The sequence below is a fragment of the Lactuca saligna genome, chromosome 4 (genome assembly GCF_052625555.1).
Source record: "Lactuca saligna cultivar CGN05327 chromosome 4, ASM5262555v1, whole genome shotgun sequence".
Lineage (NCBI taxonomy): Eukaryota > Viridiplantae > Streptophyta > Magnoliopsida > Asterales > Asteraceae > Lactuca > Lactuca saligna.
This window is the reverse complement of record NC_136420.1, coordinates 43582854-43600414: the sequence shown is the minus strand read 5'-3', so window position 1 is coordinate 43600414 and position 17561 is coordinate 43582854. Positions and strand designations below refer to the sequence as shown.

General features: G+C 35.0%; 2 protein-coding genes across 14 annotated transcripts; both read left to right on the top strand.

The window, feature by feature from the left end:
- Window positions 1-9878: 9878 nt before the first annotated feature.
- On the top strand, window positions 9879-14724 carry LOC145041728 (uncharacterized). Of its 12 annotated transcripts, XM_078989886.1 has the most exons (6): window positions 9881-10077; window positions 10186-10344; window positions 10468-10843; window positions 11193-11358; window positions 11445-11548; window positions 12537-14724. In XM_078989886.1, exons 4-6 carry the CDS (start codon window positions 11274-11276, stop codon window positions 12666-12668), a joined length of 321 nt encoding a protein of 106 aa, XP_078846012.1. In that variant the 5' UTR covers window positions 9881-10077; window positions 10186-10344; window positions 10468-10843; window positions 11193-11273; the 3' UTR covers window positions 12669-14724. The 12 variants fall into 12 exon arrangements, 3 of the variants coding, with proteins under 3 accessions (XP_078846013.1, XP_078846012.1, XP_078846011.1); XM_078989887.1 differs by having other exon boundaries at window positions 9879-10108; window positions 10468-11358; XR_013680373.1 differs by having other exon boundaries at window positions 10468-11336; window positions 14318-14724.
- A 981-nt stretch (window positions 14725-15705) lies between these two features.
- LOC145038462 ((+)-neomenthol dehydrogenase-like) lies at window positions 15706-17553 on the top strand. Of its 2 annotated transcripts, XM_078986820.1 has the most exons (6): window positions 15710-15857; window positions 16341-16410; window positions 16510-16587; window positions 16682-16750; window positions 16869-17039; window positions 17118-17553. In XM_078986820.1, the coding sequence occupies exons 1-6, from the start codon at window positions 15835-15837 to the stop codon at window positions 17493-17495; spliced, it is 789 nt and encodes a 262-aa protein (XP_078842946.1). In that variant the 5' UTR covers window positions 15710-15834; the 3' UTR covers window positions 17496-17553. The 2 variants fall into 2 exon arrangements, with proteins under 2 accessions (XP_078842945.1, XP_078842946.1); XM_078986819.1 differs by having other exon boundaries at window positions 15706-15857; window positions 16341-16587.
- Window positions 17554-17561: the final 8 nt, after the last annotated feature.

Below are 17561 nucleotides of genomic sequence, written 5' to 3'. Positions count from 1 at the left end.
AGTTACCATAAATTTCATGAGAAAAAGGAGATATTGAAAACATTTGAGAGAAATTGAAAACCTGAAGAAACATAGATTTCGTTGGCTGTTAAAGAGAGATGGTGGTTGTGAACGGTGGCGATATGAAGTAAGATGGGGGTGAAGGTGGTCAAGAAGATTTAGCCAACAATGACTTCATAGTTCATCATGTACAAGATGAAAAATTTTATGAGAAGACAAATCGATAACTAAAGGATAAAATCAATAGATGAACCAGAGACTCTAAGCATCAGAGCAAAAAAAGATGTTAGCTTTACTTATTTGGTGTAGTGAAGTAGACAAATCCAAACCTTTACTCACAAACCCACCACCTTCTTATTTATGTTCATCATCTGCTGCTGCAACAAAAACACAACATCATTTTTCACTAAAAATCATACGAATACACCTAAATTCAGAAAACCTAAGTACACGCATGATGAATATGGTCAATATAAAGGGCATCAAAATTCAAAGTAAATGATTAGAACAACTTGGGAGTTTAGGCATGGAAATCTGAGATTTGTAGTAGAAAGTAGTTACCTCATGGCATCTTTTCCACCTTCATTTTCATTTTTCTGTAACAAAATAACAAAGTATTAGCATCTTGTCCTTTAGAAAACGAAAATCAAAATACATAAAGAAATTGTATATTTCCAACATTCTTTTCCAAATTTAAAGCAACTTTCAGAGTATTTGATACCAAATAAAAAAAATTCAATTCCAACAACATTGATGTTGACAGGTAAAAAAAAAACTAAGTTGCAGATATGCCAAAGGCTACCACATACTAAACTGTTTTGAGATCGACAGAGGAGTGATAATTGCCAAGATTCGATTCCTTTTGCCTAAATATAGAGTGATACGAAGAGACCGCCAAGACTCAGGCCTCAATACACAAACAAACACACAGTGGTTACCGGTTCCTTGCCCAAAACAGATCAACTCTATACGAAACCTTTTAGGCTTACAACATCAACTCAACCACTTTTGAGTTGTTTCATTTTAACCTATAATCACGTTTAATTTCTTATTTTTCTCACATTTTATTACCTTCTGTGATGATAAACTTTCAGATTATGTTTTCACCAACTCAAGTTTATCCAGCGTTGCTTCATGGAGCTTTGTAGTTCCTTTTTTAGTGTGTCAATCTCTCTTGCTTTTGGATCTGCAAGCAAAGAAGTCTGAAATATATTAAAAAAACTGAGATGATTTCCCAAATTTCTAGCTTGAATCTAGAAAAATACTGGAAAAAACAAACTAATTATCGTTGATTTTCCACAGTTGTAGCTTGAATCTTCAGAAAAACATGTAAAAAAAACAAACATATCTTTGATTTCCAAAACTTGTACCTTCAGACTCAAAGAAGTGAGGCAGGAGGGTCGACTATCGATATACACAGTGAGTTAGAAAGAGGATTAAAAAAAAGAGCTATGGTGAGTACTTTATAGAGATGGGTTCCATCACCAAAGGAATCGAACATCGACAAAGAGTTGAGGGTCATTGCAGCATATTATGATGAAAAAACCCAAAATAGGACAACAAAAATCAAGAAACCTGTGGGTAGGAAGGGTAAACTTGAGTTGCTTACGGAAATCGTTGCCAGATGGGTTGGAGTCGTTGTAGCATTGAGAAAAATGAACACTTGAGGTGGTTGAGTTTGGTGGCAACAACGAGAGAGAGAGGGAGAGAGAGAGAGAGAGAGAGAGAGAGAGAGAGAGAGAGAGAGTCTAACGACATTAGGGTTTCTGTATTTCAAAAGACATGAAGAAGTGGGAGAGAACGAAGGCACTCAGAAGATGGAGGAATCCAAGGAACAAAGGAATTTAATCTTATGTGCCTTACTGCCTTCAATATATTTATGTTGTTTATATTTAGCTTAGATATAGGAAAAGTTCAGCACGTTTGTTGAAAGATTATTGCAGATTTATAAGGAATTAAGTGAGTCAATCAACTGGGAGATGGAGATAAGAGGGAAAGATAAAGGAACCGGGTCAAAGATCTTTTATGTATCGTATTAGCTACTTGTATACGTTGTATTATGTTTGTACGATTTAATCTAATTGGGTTAATTCAAATAATTATTAATATTTTATTGGTAGTGACTTGTACTATCAGCTTAATGGTTTGGACGTCTTAAAAAAATAATATTATTATATTCAATCTATTTATAGAAATAGTAAGATTTCTTTTATAAGATAGTAAAGATATATATATATATATATATATATATATATATATTTAAAAAAATAATAATAAAACTATTTGTCTAAACAATAATTATTGCTTTTACTTAAAAGTGAGAAAAGAAAAAAGAGAAACACTTTTACATGTTAACTCCTATCATATTCTAATTATTTTTACCTAAAAATTAATGATTGAGAGGGTATGATAATAAAAAAGGGATAGTAATAGCATATTCCTTAAATTTAATGGTGTAAGGTCGAGTGATCTCATAATCTTTTTGTCTTAAAAAAAAGGGGTTATTGTCACTATAGTCCAACTATGTTTAGTATATTGGTTTAAAAGGTCCTTCATTTTTTTATTTTTATTTTTTTTTGCATTTTAGGGGTATGTACTTCTGTTTTACCGTTTTAAAAGGTTATTATCAAAAATATGAAGGGGTCATGTCACACCCCGAACCTAGATGACGGAAACGTCCGTGGGCAGACGACTTCGTGTATAGTATCATAACAATTGAAGATGAATGAAACATATCAACCAAACATCATACATTGAAGATACACGCTTACATAGTTTACATATTGAATTTGTTCATCAGTTACATAAAAGTAAGAAAGTAAAATTTCTTGAAGTTGTACCACTTGACCTCATAGTCGAGCTTATTACCTGCTACTGGAATTCCTGAGAATACAAGTTGTTTTGAAAAGCATCAACTAAAAAGTTGGTGAGTTCATAAGCAGTTTTAAGTAAAAATGGTTTTTGTACTTATTTAGAATCGTTTTCATAGTGCATTCAAAAATCCGATATTTTCTAATAAGAAATGGTTTGAAATATTTGTGTCCGATCTTATATTAATGCATGTGTGTTAATGTTTGCGAAAATAGAAAGAGAATGATTTCCAGACAACCCGATGTTGTCTGCAATAGATAATGCTGAAATCTCAACCTCAGTGGTTCAGTACCGGTGCGTATAGATTGTCGTTTGATCAAAAAGAAAGTTTCCCGTTTTATCCCAAAAAGAAAATAGAATGGTTTCCTGTAAATCTTATAACGTTAATTCCTCTAAGTGAGTCGTTATAACTATACTAAATAATGACAATTTCACTTGTCTTTGCGTCTTTGGGACGCCGACGAAATAGGATGAGGTTTTTGTCACCCTAGACTGGCCTAATCTAACTGTAGCGAACAACTCACGTGTGGGGCGTCACCCCCGTATAGATCTATACACAAACTCCCGCTTGGAAACTTTGGTTATAACTACAAGCTACGATTGTACACTTAAAGGTGCCAACCGACAAGTCTCACTAGATCCTTAATCGAAAATTTACACGGAAAAGAAGAGAAGAACACATATAAAACTCATTCCCAGGCCCAATAAACATGTAAGTGGACCACTAAGGCCCACTATACGTCTCTATTATTTCCAGGCTCAAAAGGAATATGAATGTCTATCCTGAGCCCAATATACATGTAAAAGGACACTAAAGCCCACTAAACATGTATATTATATCCGGGCCCAATAAGGAGAAGAATATCGTTTTTAACCCGTTTATTATAGTTTTGTTTATTTTAGCTCGATTATTTACAAAATTGATAAAAAAATCTCACTTTCTGTAAAAATGACGTTCTTGGCCCAATAAGCCACAAAATTTTCAATTAAGGCCCAATTATAGTAAAAATAACACTTTAGTCCCCATTTTGTTCAAAACTTGTGTTTTTGACTAGTTTGTGGTAAAAATAACATTTTAAACTCACTTTTGTCAAAAATATCATTTTTGGTTTGATTTCTTTGAAATACACATTTTTTTGGTTTTTGGCTTTTTTGACCTAATTGTTGAAAAATTTGCAGAAAAATCACCGTAAGTCGAAATTTGGATCCGTAAATTCTGGAAGTTTGGAAATTTTGTCTACCTTTGTTCACAATGTTTCTCATAATTTTTACTGGCCTCTAACAAATGTGAAATTGCTCACATTCACAGGTTGGTCCGAAATTATTTCAAATCTGATAGGCAGTTTTGTAAAATTCGCCAAAAATAGTAGAAAATTCGTATGAAAACGTGAGAGTAGTTATTTTAAAGGTAATAACCTAAAATATTTACATGTAAAACAATTTTGAAAAATATTATATTTAAGGAGGTCAAAACAGTTCGAGATTGGACTAAAACTTTTCTGTCAAGGGCTGATTTTTGAGTTTAAGTTATCTAAGTTTGTTCACAACACTTGTTTTTGCTATTTTAAATGGATAAATCCCAGATCTACAATTTTACATGTATTATATGTGATGACAAATACTTTTCTTAAGGTTTTTATGAAGATCCAAGTGATAAACTTCATTTTCAAGTAAAGATCTAAAAGTTAAACTCATAAACATGCATATATACATAGATCTAACACAAAAGCACTTGTATTCTCCCCCAAAAACATTATAAAACCGAACACAAGGGGGTATGAACTCACCTTGAGGTTTTTGAGATGTATATGAAGAAGAAGATGAAACTTTGAACCTATCTTGTGCCTTGAAGAGATCTCGAAAATATGGGTGTTCTAAGAAGTTTAACACACAACAAATTGTGTGAATGGAAAGTTCTAAGCATAAACATGAAGTAAAAACTCTTGAGTTAGACAAGAACTTACCAAGTTATGGATCTTGAAGAAGGCTTCTTGAAGAACATATACACACACACACCCACGAATTTAGAGAAGGAAGATGGGAGGAAAAATTGAGGGTTTGAGAGAAAATGAGAGGTGAGAATGAAAGTTGAAATGATTTTTGGGGTGAGAGGATGGCCTTGGGCCGATCTTTAAAGAAGAGAGGGAGAGAGAGGAATAAATGGTTAATACTTGATGGATACTTAAGTTGCATTGATGCATGTAATGTAATAGTCTAATTACCTAGTGTATATTAATGTGGTGTCAACTTTTATTAATTCCTTATTACTTCACCTTCGACCCCTCGGGGCAGAAGGTAGTCAACTGGGCGGACTCGATATCTGCAATCCATCGCCTGGCGACAATGGGGTCCTTCACCCCATGGAAATCCGGTGCACCACTGCCCCTGGAGTCCTTGAAGGACAGTGTGCGAGATCCTGACTGGCTAGAGACTAAATCGCTCCTGAATGCTCGTAGGTGATCCTCCATCAACTCCATGATCCCTTCCTTGATCGACCCAAAGAGAATGAGGGTCGACTCAAGGATGCCCCTGGTGATCTCCGACGTGATGAACTCACGTAGCCTCTCATCAATCGGCTCGGAGCCTGATCCCGAACCTGACCCCTCTCCCGAACGGCCATCTGTCGATCTCGGTCGAAGTACCACCATTCTGCAAAACATCATAATAATCATTAGTGATACTGCTACTTTCTGAGGGATCTCAACTACTTACAGGTTCCCTGGTCTCATCTTGGCCTTCCTTGGTTCAGGTACGGATCCTCTGCTTTCAGTAGTACGGGCCCATACTACCTTCCACATCTATCCGTACCTTCTCCAAGGAATTCCTCGACTCCACCAGATCCCCTTCACTACTGTTGATCAAAGCTATACTCATCCTAGGCTTGCCCTAGGGAGATCTCTAATTCTACTCTAACCAGTCCTCAGCTGCTGCAGGCCTCATTATAATGCCAATTGGCCATTACTCGAATGCCATCACACGTGACGAGGCTCAGATAATCCTTCGAGTACCGGACTCGTCCCTACAACGGTTGGACTCAAACAAGAGCTACGCAGTATGATCAAATTCGGCACTCTAAGATTATCCAATCCTGGTTACATGTGATGTGACGCATTCGACTAATGGCTAACTCCCATTATTCAGAGTCCCACGAAGCACGAAGCAAGCAGCATCCAGACAAGGGTAACAGTCTCAACTAACTCTATCCACTTTCAGGAACTGAGCTAGCATATAGTGCTAAGCTCATACTACCAGGCATAACCTATTCAGGCTATCCTACTTACTGTCTACTCCGTAACTAGCATGCAATTTCTCATACAACTGAAACACAAATAGTAGGCACATAAGGCATCACTCCTAGATCCTTAGTCCTATTCTAGCATGCGGTTCTACGAAAGCTGATAAACATAACATAATCTTGTATGGGTACTATGGGGAATACTTACTTGAGCTCGGCCGGTCGCGCACGTCACACACTTCGCTCTTTCTCATGACCCTTTTCTAAGTTTCAGAGAACATTTTCTTTTAGAAAATCTTTCCATCCCTCGATTTGAGTTCAGACACTCCCGAAGGCGTGTCTGAATCCCTCAAACCAGGGCTCTGATACCAACTTGTAACGACCCAATTTTCACATCAAAATTTTTTTTGTTTAAAAACGTTACTTTAGAAAATATTAATAACTAAAACATCATTCGATCATCCATAATATAAATTGAACCATGTCTGAAAACCAAAACATACAACTAATCAGAATATCAGAGTATCAATCCCAGAAAAGCTCGTAAATGCGGAAACCGAAGAGTGTGTGTGTGACATGCTACTACCGCGCCGGCTCCTTTCCCCTAGCTGAGGAGGTACCTGAAACCAAAACTGAAACCGTAAGCACAAAGCTTAGTGAGCTCCCCCATAATACCCCATACCATGCAAGCATTTAACAAACAACATGCAATTAGGAGATACGGGCCACGCCCACACTCGTGAAGATATGGGCCCCGCCCACACTTCGCTTTCTGAGAGATACAGTCCCCGCCCACACTCATGAAGATACGGGCCCCGCCCACACTTCGCTATCTGGGAGATACGGGCCTAGCCCACATTCCATTCTCGGAGAGATACGGGCCTTACCTACACTCAACCGCCAACTCATATCATACAAGTATCGCACAGACAACAAGTGTAAACAATTCTATCATACTGTCATATGTCATAATCAACTCAACTAAGAGATACGGGCTCGGCCCACACTCTAATACTAACGTCTCGTCTATACGGGTCGGCCTTGGTGCCTTAGACCCATTACTACTGGAAGGAAACTCACCTCGAAATAGCTGCTGGTCTGTGTGGGAATTGATCACCTACTACTGCTACTGCTGCTCCGGAAACTCCCCGGCTGTAATTCCCACAATATACTTAATCATACACTGCTAACTGTCCTTTGGGTAAAAAGACCATTTTACCCCTGGTCTAGCCCTAAGTCAATTCGAAGTCAACTTTTAGTTGACCCGACTCGCCGAGTCCCTGTCCAGACTATTGTCCTGGGTACCTGATTCTACTCGTCGAGTTGGGCTATGACTCGACGAGTTCATCTTCTAAACTGACATTCAACTCCTTCATCCTACTCGCCGAGTTGTATGAACAACTCGTCGAGTTCATCTTCATCCGAAGAACACATATGCTAAGACTCGCCGAGTTGTATGAACAACTCGCCGAGTCTGTTCTTGATCTATGAAGATTGCCTTGGACTCGCCGAGTCAAGGCATTGACTCGCCGAGTCCTAACATGGGTGAGTTCAGCTCCCAACTCACCGAGTCACCCCCTGTGACTCACGGCTCAACTCGACACATCATGAAGGGACCAATTCAGTGACTCGCGACCATACTCGTCGAGTCACATATACGACTCGCCGAGTCGCAGCCATGCATCCATCAAATACACCGATTTGCTCGATTCCAGTCCATGCCATTCACAGATCTGGGCTTCTAGGACACAAATCACACGTAAAGTTTCCAACTTTACGTGTAGATATTCACCAATATGGATTTTAAGGCTCAAAGTGCACCAAAAGAGGTAGATCTAGGGCTTTCATGCAATATGACCCCATAAAGGCATTAGATCCAAGCTCCAGGGACTAAATCATGCCTAGATCTAAAGGCTAACAACTTATTACAACCCACAAAGCACAAACAAGCTTGGGGAAGAGCCCAAGAAGGACTCATATGAAGCTAAAAGAGATTACAAGCTTGAAAACAGAGGGGAAACGAGCTATACCTCAAGGAAAACATTGAGATGACACAAAGATGCCTGGTCTCCTTCTCCTCTTCTTGATCTACTCTTCTTTCTCTTCAAAATCTTCAAGAACACTCCAAAACACTTCAATCTCTCAAGGAAATAAGGGAATAAACGATGTTGGGAGTTCTGGGGTGAATGGGGACGAGTTTGGGGCGGAATGAGGGTTTAAATAGGGTGCAAACCCTTGAAATTTAGGGTTTCATCCAGCAGCGGTGACTCGCCGAGTCGCCAACTTAAACGTGTCCTGAGTCTCGTCCCTACTCTGCGAGTCGGACCTTATGACTCGCCGAGTCCAAGGCTAAAATAGGGAAATACTCAAATAAAATTCACATACCGGAAACCAGGTGCTACAATTCAACTCTGCGATGGACACCAACTCATCATACGTTGCTGGCTGCTCGCATCCTCCAAAAGTCATTGTCACAGATCCCTTGCTTAACTTTGACTCTAGAATCACTACAATTGGTTTTCAAGTGATATTGTCATAAGTTCATAACCACTGTCTAATTCATTTCTACCCCAAGGAAATTGAAAATCACTCATGAACACTGAAACATTAACCACTTGTAAAACCAAGTCATGGATTGATTAGAAAGGTGGTTTCTTTTCCTTGGATAATTTTTGAAGCTATAATAACATCAAGTCATCAAGTAACATTCAGATTCGAAGTAAGTACATAAAACACACACATCCATAACACATACAAAGAGAGAGAGAGAAAGAGAGAGAGAGAGAGAAAGAAATAGAGAGAGAGAGAGAGAGGTATGTATCACTTTGGGTTTGCCGATCAGGTCGACGACGGTAGAGGTGGCTTCAGAGAGGACGACGGAGGCATCAACACCATCCAAGCTCACGTTTTTTGACAGATTCAGGCACGACATCTTCCAAAAACTTTGTTGGTCGTGAGATTGCTTCTTCATCGTATTCCTCCTCCAGTTACTTTCCGGTGACTGGTATTGTGACATTAAGTGCTTACTGTCCCGACAAACTCTCCAAAAACTGTCGTCTAGTCTCAACTCTTGGTTCCCTTCCCCGTGGAACTCTCACATAACCCGTATTCGATTCCAATTTTGCAAATCTAGTTTTGTTTGAGTCGAATTTTGTGTTTGATTCGTTGATTTTGGGGGAGGACAAAGATAGTAAGAAGATGTTGTCAAGGAATCGTCGGGAGGGAAGAGGCGTTCGTCATCACCATGGTTATTCAACTTTTGTGTTCAGTGGTCAACAAAAGTTGAACAAAGAAAAACATGGGCCCCGAGGTTTTAAAAAGAAAAATGAAAAGCAACCGGTAAAACCGACTTAAAATACAGTCTATCCCTTTGTTAGCAGGTAAAACACAAATACATACACCTAAAATGCAAAAAAAAAAAAAAAAAAAAAAAAAAATCATAAGAGACATTTTAAACCAATATACTAAACATTGTTGGACTTAGGGATGAACGTGGGACGGAATCGGTACGGACCCGTCCCGTTTCCGATTTCCTGAATACCGAATTTGATCAAAAGCTAATCCCGTGTACCGAACCAAATTAACATCACTGGTACCGGTACCGGAAATGGTACGGATACTCGTACCGGTACCGATTCCCGAATTTCATGTATTTTGGAGTACTAAGTACCATCCCGTATTTTTAAATTCAGTACGGTTCCATACGGTTCCGGTAGGGATCGAAATTTGGGACTAACTAATCGTTCCTAGAACTGATAATAACCTAAAAAACAAAAAACTTCTAGAATATACGATTCCGTAGGAAAGGGTAAAACCTCTAACCCTAGTCGCTGCTCTTTTTTTTTCTTCGGTACAGGAACGGCGAAGGGATGGAGTGAACGACTATAATCGAAATAATCTTCAAAATCAAAGGAATCGACATGAAAGAGTGGAACGGCCGACGAAGAACAACTCAGACGTCCATTAATTGTGTAAGTTTTGCGTTTTTTGGGGTTCCAATTGGTAAGGAATAACAAACCGAGTAGAATTTTTTTTTGGGTTTCTTTGGATTATAATGCAAAAACTATTTCGTTTTCTAGGAATGTTTCTGTGTACGTGACTTGAATCTGGCTACTTTTTGTTGGGTATGGTTTGGATTGTCTATCTATGATGGACAATTACTTGTTGAATCACAATTAGCAAAGCCATGATTTCCAGACATTTAATCTTGCCCCTTTACAGATGAATATGTTGAAGAGGTATGCGCCTTGTTCTCTTGATTCCTACTTATATTTAACAGGCAAACATTCAACATTTTTTTTTTCATTTTTAAAATAGAGTTTTATCAAAGTTTCAATCATATGTTGTTATGTTTTTTGCAGGTTATATTTTCTGAAGTGATTGAATTTCAAACCTATTTCATCAGATATATCAGTCTACATGAAGCAGTTTTAAATCTATCTTTCAAGATTTTAGAGATTTCAATTCATTGAATAGTGTCTGCAGCAGTAACATATATTCAACTCAAGGCTTGCAATGTGCATCTACAAGTCAACATTTTGAGGGTAGATTGGTTGCTTTGACTTTAGTCAAGCCAGAAAAGATCTCCTTGATATATTTATATTTACTACCCTTTTGACAACTTCAAGAGATAGAATGCTTTTCTCGAGTCCAAGGGTGATTTCGTCACTTTCAAACAATTGGTGGATACTTTAAGACCACATTATCTCTTTTTCAGTAATTCTGAAAGTCTCACAGGTTGTTTCCTTTCTCTCTGTTAGTTGGATTTGATAATGGTGATGACAACTTGCAATAAACTGGAGAAATTGATGAATTAATTTCAGTTCAATAGTTGAATATTGCTTGTTCTTGGTGAAACAGATGGTTTGTTTATTGTCATACATAGCTACTAATTAGTTCAGCAAATAGTTGGTTTCTAAATTGGGATATACTAACACCTCCTTTTTCTTCTTGAGGCATGTTTTTATTAATTTTTTTATCGTAATATTTCAAGATTTTAGTAATTTTGCCATACTGGAAAGCGGTTTTCTTCCTTCTATCATCTTCTACACACTGTTATGACCTCTTTATTTTGTTTCTTAACCAGGGTTAATGCTTGTTGTGAGCTCTCAACTACGGTTATTCTTGTGATCTGCTTCGAGGGTACAAGAGTCAATTCCTCTTCGTTATGCATCTCCAAAGGCTTTATTTTTGTAGTCCACGTGAAATTGAAGTAGTTTTGAAGACACATGTGAGAGTGGTTAGCATAATATGTAAGTTGAAAACGTATTCTTTTTGCTTGACATGTCCTAATTACTATTTTTTCTCTTTCCACTTTTTTTTTTTTTTTTTTCTTCAGTCGGATGTGATAGATCATCTGACTACATCATTCTGAATAACCTGTATTTGGGTTTATGGGAGCTTTGTTGTCTTTCTAGGTCTGATTGTGGACATTTTCCAGAGGTGAGCCCGTTATGAATACTAAATATTTATTAGGGTTTAGTCATTATTGCAAGGAATAACAATGTGCTGCCATTGATTTCTTTATTAGATGATCATACTTTCACTTCTTTCTATTAGAGCATTGTACTTAGATAATATACCTAATTATAGCAATGTCATCGTTGCTATAATTGGGTAGATTTTTGAAAGTATAATATCATAATAAGAAAAAAAAACTAAAAGTACAATGTTATAAATAGGTTGATTTTTTGAATTACAATGCCCCAATAAGAAATTTTTTCGAATCACAATGTTATAGTTGGGTAGAATTTTTGGAAGTTTAATTGCCCTAGTAAAAATAAGAAAAAATAAGTACAATGTTATAGTTGGGTGGATTTTTCCCAATTGTAATGCTCTAAACTTCTAATAAGAAAAAAAATTAAGAGTACAATGCCATAATAGAAAGACATGACAACATCATGCTATAATAAACAAATAAACAAAAGTATATTGCTATTTCTTGCCTAATTCATCAATATCCTTACTATATTTTTTTTCACGTTGTTTCGGGTTCTGATTGTTTCCTTACATTCTGTCGCGGTAATTCCTCTTTTTCCCTTCTCAAACTACTCTTTACACTCATTCTCTAATTTATATTAAATATTAATATCTATGATCCCCAAGAATTTCACCGTTAAACCTCATAGACCTCGACACCACATCATCATCATCATCCTCGGTCTCACGCCAAACAACTTCACATTTGATCTTTCATCCTCACTTGGATCTAACATCCAAAAGAAAAGACACCCCCAATAGACTTTACTTTTGGAACTAATCGATGGTGGTGTAGTTTGCCTAAAAAAATGGAGCTATAGGTCTTTTATGGTACTATAATAACTAATCAACACATTAGTGAGTCAAACTCCAAATCCAGATATTATGATTGTTAGTCACTCAAAGACCTAACTAACCATCATCATGTCATTGCCGATTGTGCATTTTACAGGCTGTTGCCATGCCAAAATTTAGGAAAGACAAGCTGGTTGCAGAAGCGATACGTAAACTCAAGATGCGTGCAAAAATGGTAAATGACATTAGAGATTTTCTTGAGAAAAGTGATTTCATGGAGGTAAAGTAAAACCATTCTGTTATTTTCTTTTTTCTTTTTTTATGGCTAATTATTATTTGTTATTGAAGTTTGAAATTTTGATGATGGAGTTGATAATTGTTGGGGATTTAAAGAAGCTTGTTGATGGTGGAGTGAAGTGTGCATTTGAGTTTGTAAAAGTGATTATGACCGAAGGGATTGATTGGACAAATATTAACTGTGGATTTTATATGGTTGATGCTGACTATGGTAACTTTATGGAGATAGACTGAAAAATTGTTAAGTGGTAAGTTATATATCTTTATTAGTACAAGGATGATTTATTATGTGGTTAGTCCAAACTAAAACTTATTTGTGTTTTGATTCTTGAATCAAGGTTTCTTATGGATTTTTACCATGTTTTGGTGAAACCTATTGAGTTTTGATTCTTGAATTTTTTTGGGACTATATGTGTCTTTTTGGACTAAACACATAATAAATTATCTTTGTACTAATAAAATATATAACTTACTACTTAACAATTCTTTAGTCGTATATCATCTCCATACACTTACCATAGTCAGCATCAACCATATAAAATTCATATGTAGTATTTGTCAAATCAATCTTGGTCCTAATGTTTTTTACAAACTCAAATGCACGCTTCACTTAACCATCAACAAGCTTGTTTAGATTCCCAATAGTAATCAATTCCATCATCGGAATTTTAAACTTCAATAGCAAATAATAATTAGCCATAGAGAAAAAAGAAAATAAAAAATGGCTTTATTTTATCTCTATGAATTCTTATTTCTCAAGAAAATCTCTAATGTGATTTGACATTTTTGTACGCATCTTGAGTTTATGTATCGCTTTTGAAACCATAGATTGTCTTTCCTAGAATAAAAAATTTAAGGTAATGACATTGAATACCTGAATTTTCTGTAGATACAAATCACAAACCCACACTAGTGAACATGCCAAATAGTGATAAATACGAATACAACAAAATTTTACAACTAAAGAAGAGATGTGTATGATAATCAAGTAAAGAGAATATAAGTTTACATACATACAAGAAACAGTCACAATATGTGGATTTGGAGTTCAATAATATGTTGATTAGTTATTATTGTTACTATCTATTATCATGCTAATTACAAAACCACTTTTTTCAAATATCACTGCAACATAAAGTAACAATTCCTTGTAGCTTGTAGTAGTTAATTCAGTTGCTACCTTGCTATGGAGGTAGTTGAAGTTTTAAAAGCAAACAAGACAGACCAAAAACTATGTTGCTACACTCTTTATTCTTTTCGATTCACAAATCTAAACATCAAAGCACATAAAAAGGTTAGTCTTTTTTTTTTTTTTTTGTGCACCATACAAGCATCGAAGCAGAAATGTCAAATCCAAATCATTAATGTCTATATTGTATAGTGGAGCTCAACTATAACAGGGTATTTGTTTGCAATCCCTTACTCTTATGTTAATGGTTTTGCATATCCAATAAATGATAATGATTTTTTTGATCTCACCTACTCTGAGTTAGTGATCTGGTTTCAATGTTACATGTAAGAAGAGTGCACGAAAGTTTATTACTACGAGCCAGACAACATTAGTGGGAGGGATTTGTTCTATTGCTAATGATGTTGACTATGCAGCTATTATATTTGATAGTAGATGGATTTTTTTTGTAGATATGTTGACCATGCTGGTGCTTAAATATAAGAATCATTTGGTGGTGAACTTGATGGATCTTGGTGTTGTTTCTACAAAACTGTTGTTATGAGCTGAACATCAAATGTGACTTATTGAGTAAACTATATGCCTCAGATGAAGAGGATGACTTGTATACCACATTAGGTGATGAGGGCTGGATTAACCTTGTGGTAAGGTGCATAAGTTAAAGAAGAGGACTCTGATTCTGATGAAGAAAAGTAATACGAAATTAGTCTTCACTAAACTAGTTTCAATACTAAAACTAGCTTAAATAAGTCATAAACTAGTTTTTATCAAATATTTAGAAGGTATTTATTATTTTTTTTCATATGATATATTGTTTACATTTGCTATATCTATAAAATGTGTCTCAAAACTTAGGTTCTGTTTGAAAGTTTTTGTTCGAAAAAATGTTGTCTGGGAAAGTGTTGTATGGGAAGGTTTTTTAACTAGGAAAGAAACTATGTTGTTTGATTGTATATTTGATTGACTGTGTTATCTGTTTTATACTGTGGTGGATGAAATTGCTGAATAATTATAAAAACATACAAATTATCATCTAAAATAAAAATTATACAATAATCATTTAAAAATTCAAATAGAATATTGATTAAGTTGTTTTTAGTTTATTGTTTTTCAAGTTGATGTTACATTGTTATTCTTTTTAGTTATTTTTTTTAAAACTCAACATGTGTTTCTTGATCCGGTTTGTTCGATAGTGGTTGGATGGATGAAATTTTTTAAAATATAGTAGGATGATGGTGTTGTCCAAAAAAAAAATTAATCTAATAAAAATGAATTATAAAATTTAACTAAAAAAATTTAATAATCCAATAAAGTAATATTTATTAATATATAAATATTATATATATATTTATAAATAATATTTATTAATTTATAATAATCCAATAAAAAAGAATTAATCCATAAAAGGAAATAAAAAAGAATTATTTAAAAGAAATTAATAATCGAATAAAATAATATCAATCAATAAATAAATATTATATTAAAAACAATATTTATTAATATATAATAATCCAATAAAAAAGTAATAATTTAATAAAAAAATTACAAAAAATATTTAAAAGAAATTAATAATCCAAGAAAAAAAAGATGCAGAGTTTAAGGCACAATTATCTTTCAAGCTTATTCAGCCAGAAAAATATAATTTTGGAACTTTTTTGGAAACACATATTTTACTGGGAAAGACCTATTTTTTTGTGCATATCAAACAGTATTTCCGGTCCATTCAGATAGAAAAATCTGTTTGAACTTTGGACCTGGAAAGATATCCATCAAAGTAGCCTTTAATCATTTTATGTTAAATTGATGCTATTTTATGACTGTTGAAAGAAATGTCAATCTATTAAATGTGTTTCACAACATACTCCTTTTTTATGATTATGTCGGCTGTATTGCAATTATAATATCTTACAAAGTCTTCATAATCTCTCCTCCATTATCGATCAAAGCAGCTGAGAAATTCAACCAAAAAATGGCAGAATCTGAAAAAAACATGTACTGATATTACTCCGACCAAGTGATTTTTCATAAATCTAATTTAATTCATCATTATATATAATAACTTTTTTGTTCTTCGACTCACAGGGAAAGCACAATCTGTTCATAACTAGAATCCCCATTTACTAACTTCAAACCTAATATTCTTTTTATACTAAATATTAGGACAAACTTTTCCGTTTTTGTCTTCGCTTCAAACTTGTTGCACTTGATTTTTTTTTTTTTTTTTTTTTTTCAGCTTGATGTAATTATCAAGTTGTTAATTGTTGTGGTGTAGCAGATAAGACCTTTTACAAATTTGTTTAGGGCGAACATAGTAAATGCTTTGTTTTGTTTGGAGTCATAAATTTCATTAAGGCCCTCACTTTTCGTTTATAGCTTAAAACTTGTTCCATAATAATTTAGTACAATTATATTATACTTCCCTAATCAGAATCATTTTAGCAGAAAAGTAAAGTGTGTTTGTGTGTGTGTGTGTAGATATGCAGTGGTAACAGGCTCAAACAAAGGGATAGGATTTGAAGTTTGCAAGCAATTGGCTTCAAATGAGGTGAAAGTAGTTTTGACTTCTAGAGATGAAAAGAAAGGGATTGATGCTCTTAACAAATTCGAAGGAACTCATCTTTCTGATTTTATTATATTTCATCAGCTTGATGTTACAGATCCTGCTAGTGTTGCTTCCTTGGCTCAATTTGTTAAAAAAAAGTTCGGAAAACTTGATATCTTGGTATAATTCAAAACCCTAGCTATTACCAAATGAAAATTCTAAACAATAAATCTTATTATTGTTCATGTGGATTATAATATGATATTATGTAAAGGTGAACAATTCTGGGATTTGTGGAGTTTGGGGAAATGAAGAAGCTATTAGGGCTTCAACTGAAGATTTGGTAACTCGTTTAACTAAAATATTTTATCATTTATAAATATCAAAGGGTTTTATTTATTTATTTATTATTTAAAATTTGGTTGGAATACTTGTATGTTAGATATTTTTCTTGAATATAGGGTCTATATGGATGGAACCAGAAAGTGATAGAGTCTCATGAGTTGGCTGTAGAATGTCTGGAAACAAACTACTATGGAGCAAAAAGAATGGTTGAACATTTCATTCCACTTCTAGAATTATCAGATTCACCAAGGATTGTAAATGTCTCCTCTTCCTATGGAATATTAAAGGTACATATGTAACTTAAGAGTGCTCAAAAGTTTTTGGTAGCTAAAACTCATAGTTCACTTGAACAACATAATTTTCAGAATTTGGAGAATGAATGGGCTAAAGGGATACTGAGTGATGTTGAGAAGTTAACAGAAGAGAAAACAGATGAAGTGCTTAATCAGTATCTGAATGATTTCAAAGAGGGGTTGTTGGAAAGCAAAGGGTGGCCCACTACATTGTCAGCATATATGATTTCAAAAATAGCCATGAATGGTTACACGAGGATATTGGCCAAAAAACACACAAGTTTTTGCATCAATTGTGTGTGTCCAGGATATGTTAAGACAGATATTAACTATAATAATGGCATATTAAGTACTGAAGAAGGAGCTAAAACCCCGGTTAAGGTTGCATTGTTTCCCCATGGTGGTCCTTCTGGATGCTTCTTTGATAGAGATGGTATCTTGTCGTTCTAAATAAATGTTGGAGGGTGTATTATGTATTATGATGATGATACATGGCTACTTGCTAGTGTATGATGT

Bases quoted from the DNA above. Each gene is read 5' to 3' on its own strand.
- LOC145041728 (XM_078989887.1), top strand. From the start codon at position 11,274: ATGCATCTCCAAAGGCTTTATTTTTGTAGTCCACGTGAAATTGAAGTA. The intron at 11,359-11,444 runs GTAAGTTGAAAA...TTTTTTCTTCAG, and splicing joins GAGAGTGGTTAGCATAATAT to TCGGATGTGATAGATCATCT. The intron at 11,549-12,536 runs GTGAGCCCGTTA...TGCATTTTACAG, and splicing joins ATTGTGGACATTTTCCAGAG to GCTGTTGCCATGCCAAAATT.
- LOC145038462 (XM_078986819.1), top strand. From the start codon at position 15,835: ATGGCAGAATCTGAAAAAAACAT. The intron at 16,751-16,868 runs GTAACTCGTTTA...TCTTGAATATAG, and splicing joins GGGCTTCAACTGAAGATTTG to GGTCTATATGGATGGAACCA. The intron at 17,040-17,117 runs GTACATATGTAA...CATAATTTTCAG, and splicing joins CTTCCTATGGAATATTAAAG to AATTTGGAGAATGAATGGGC.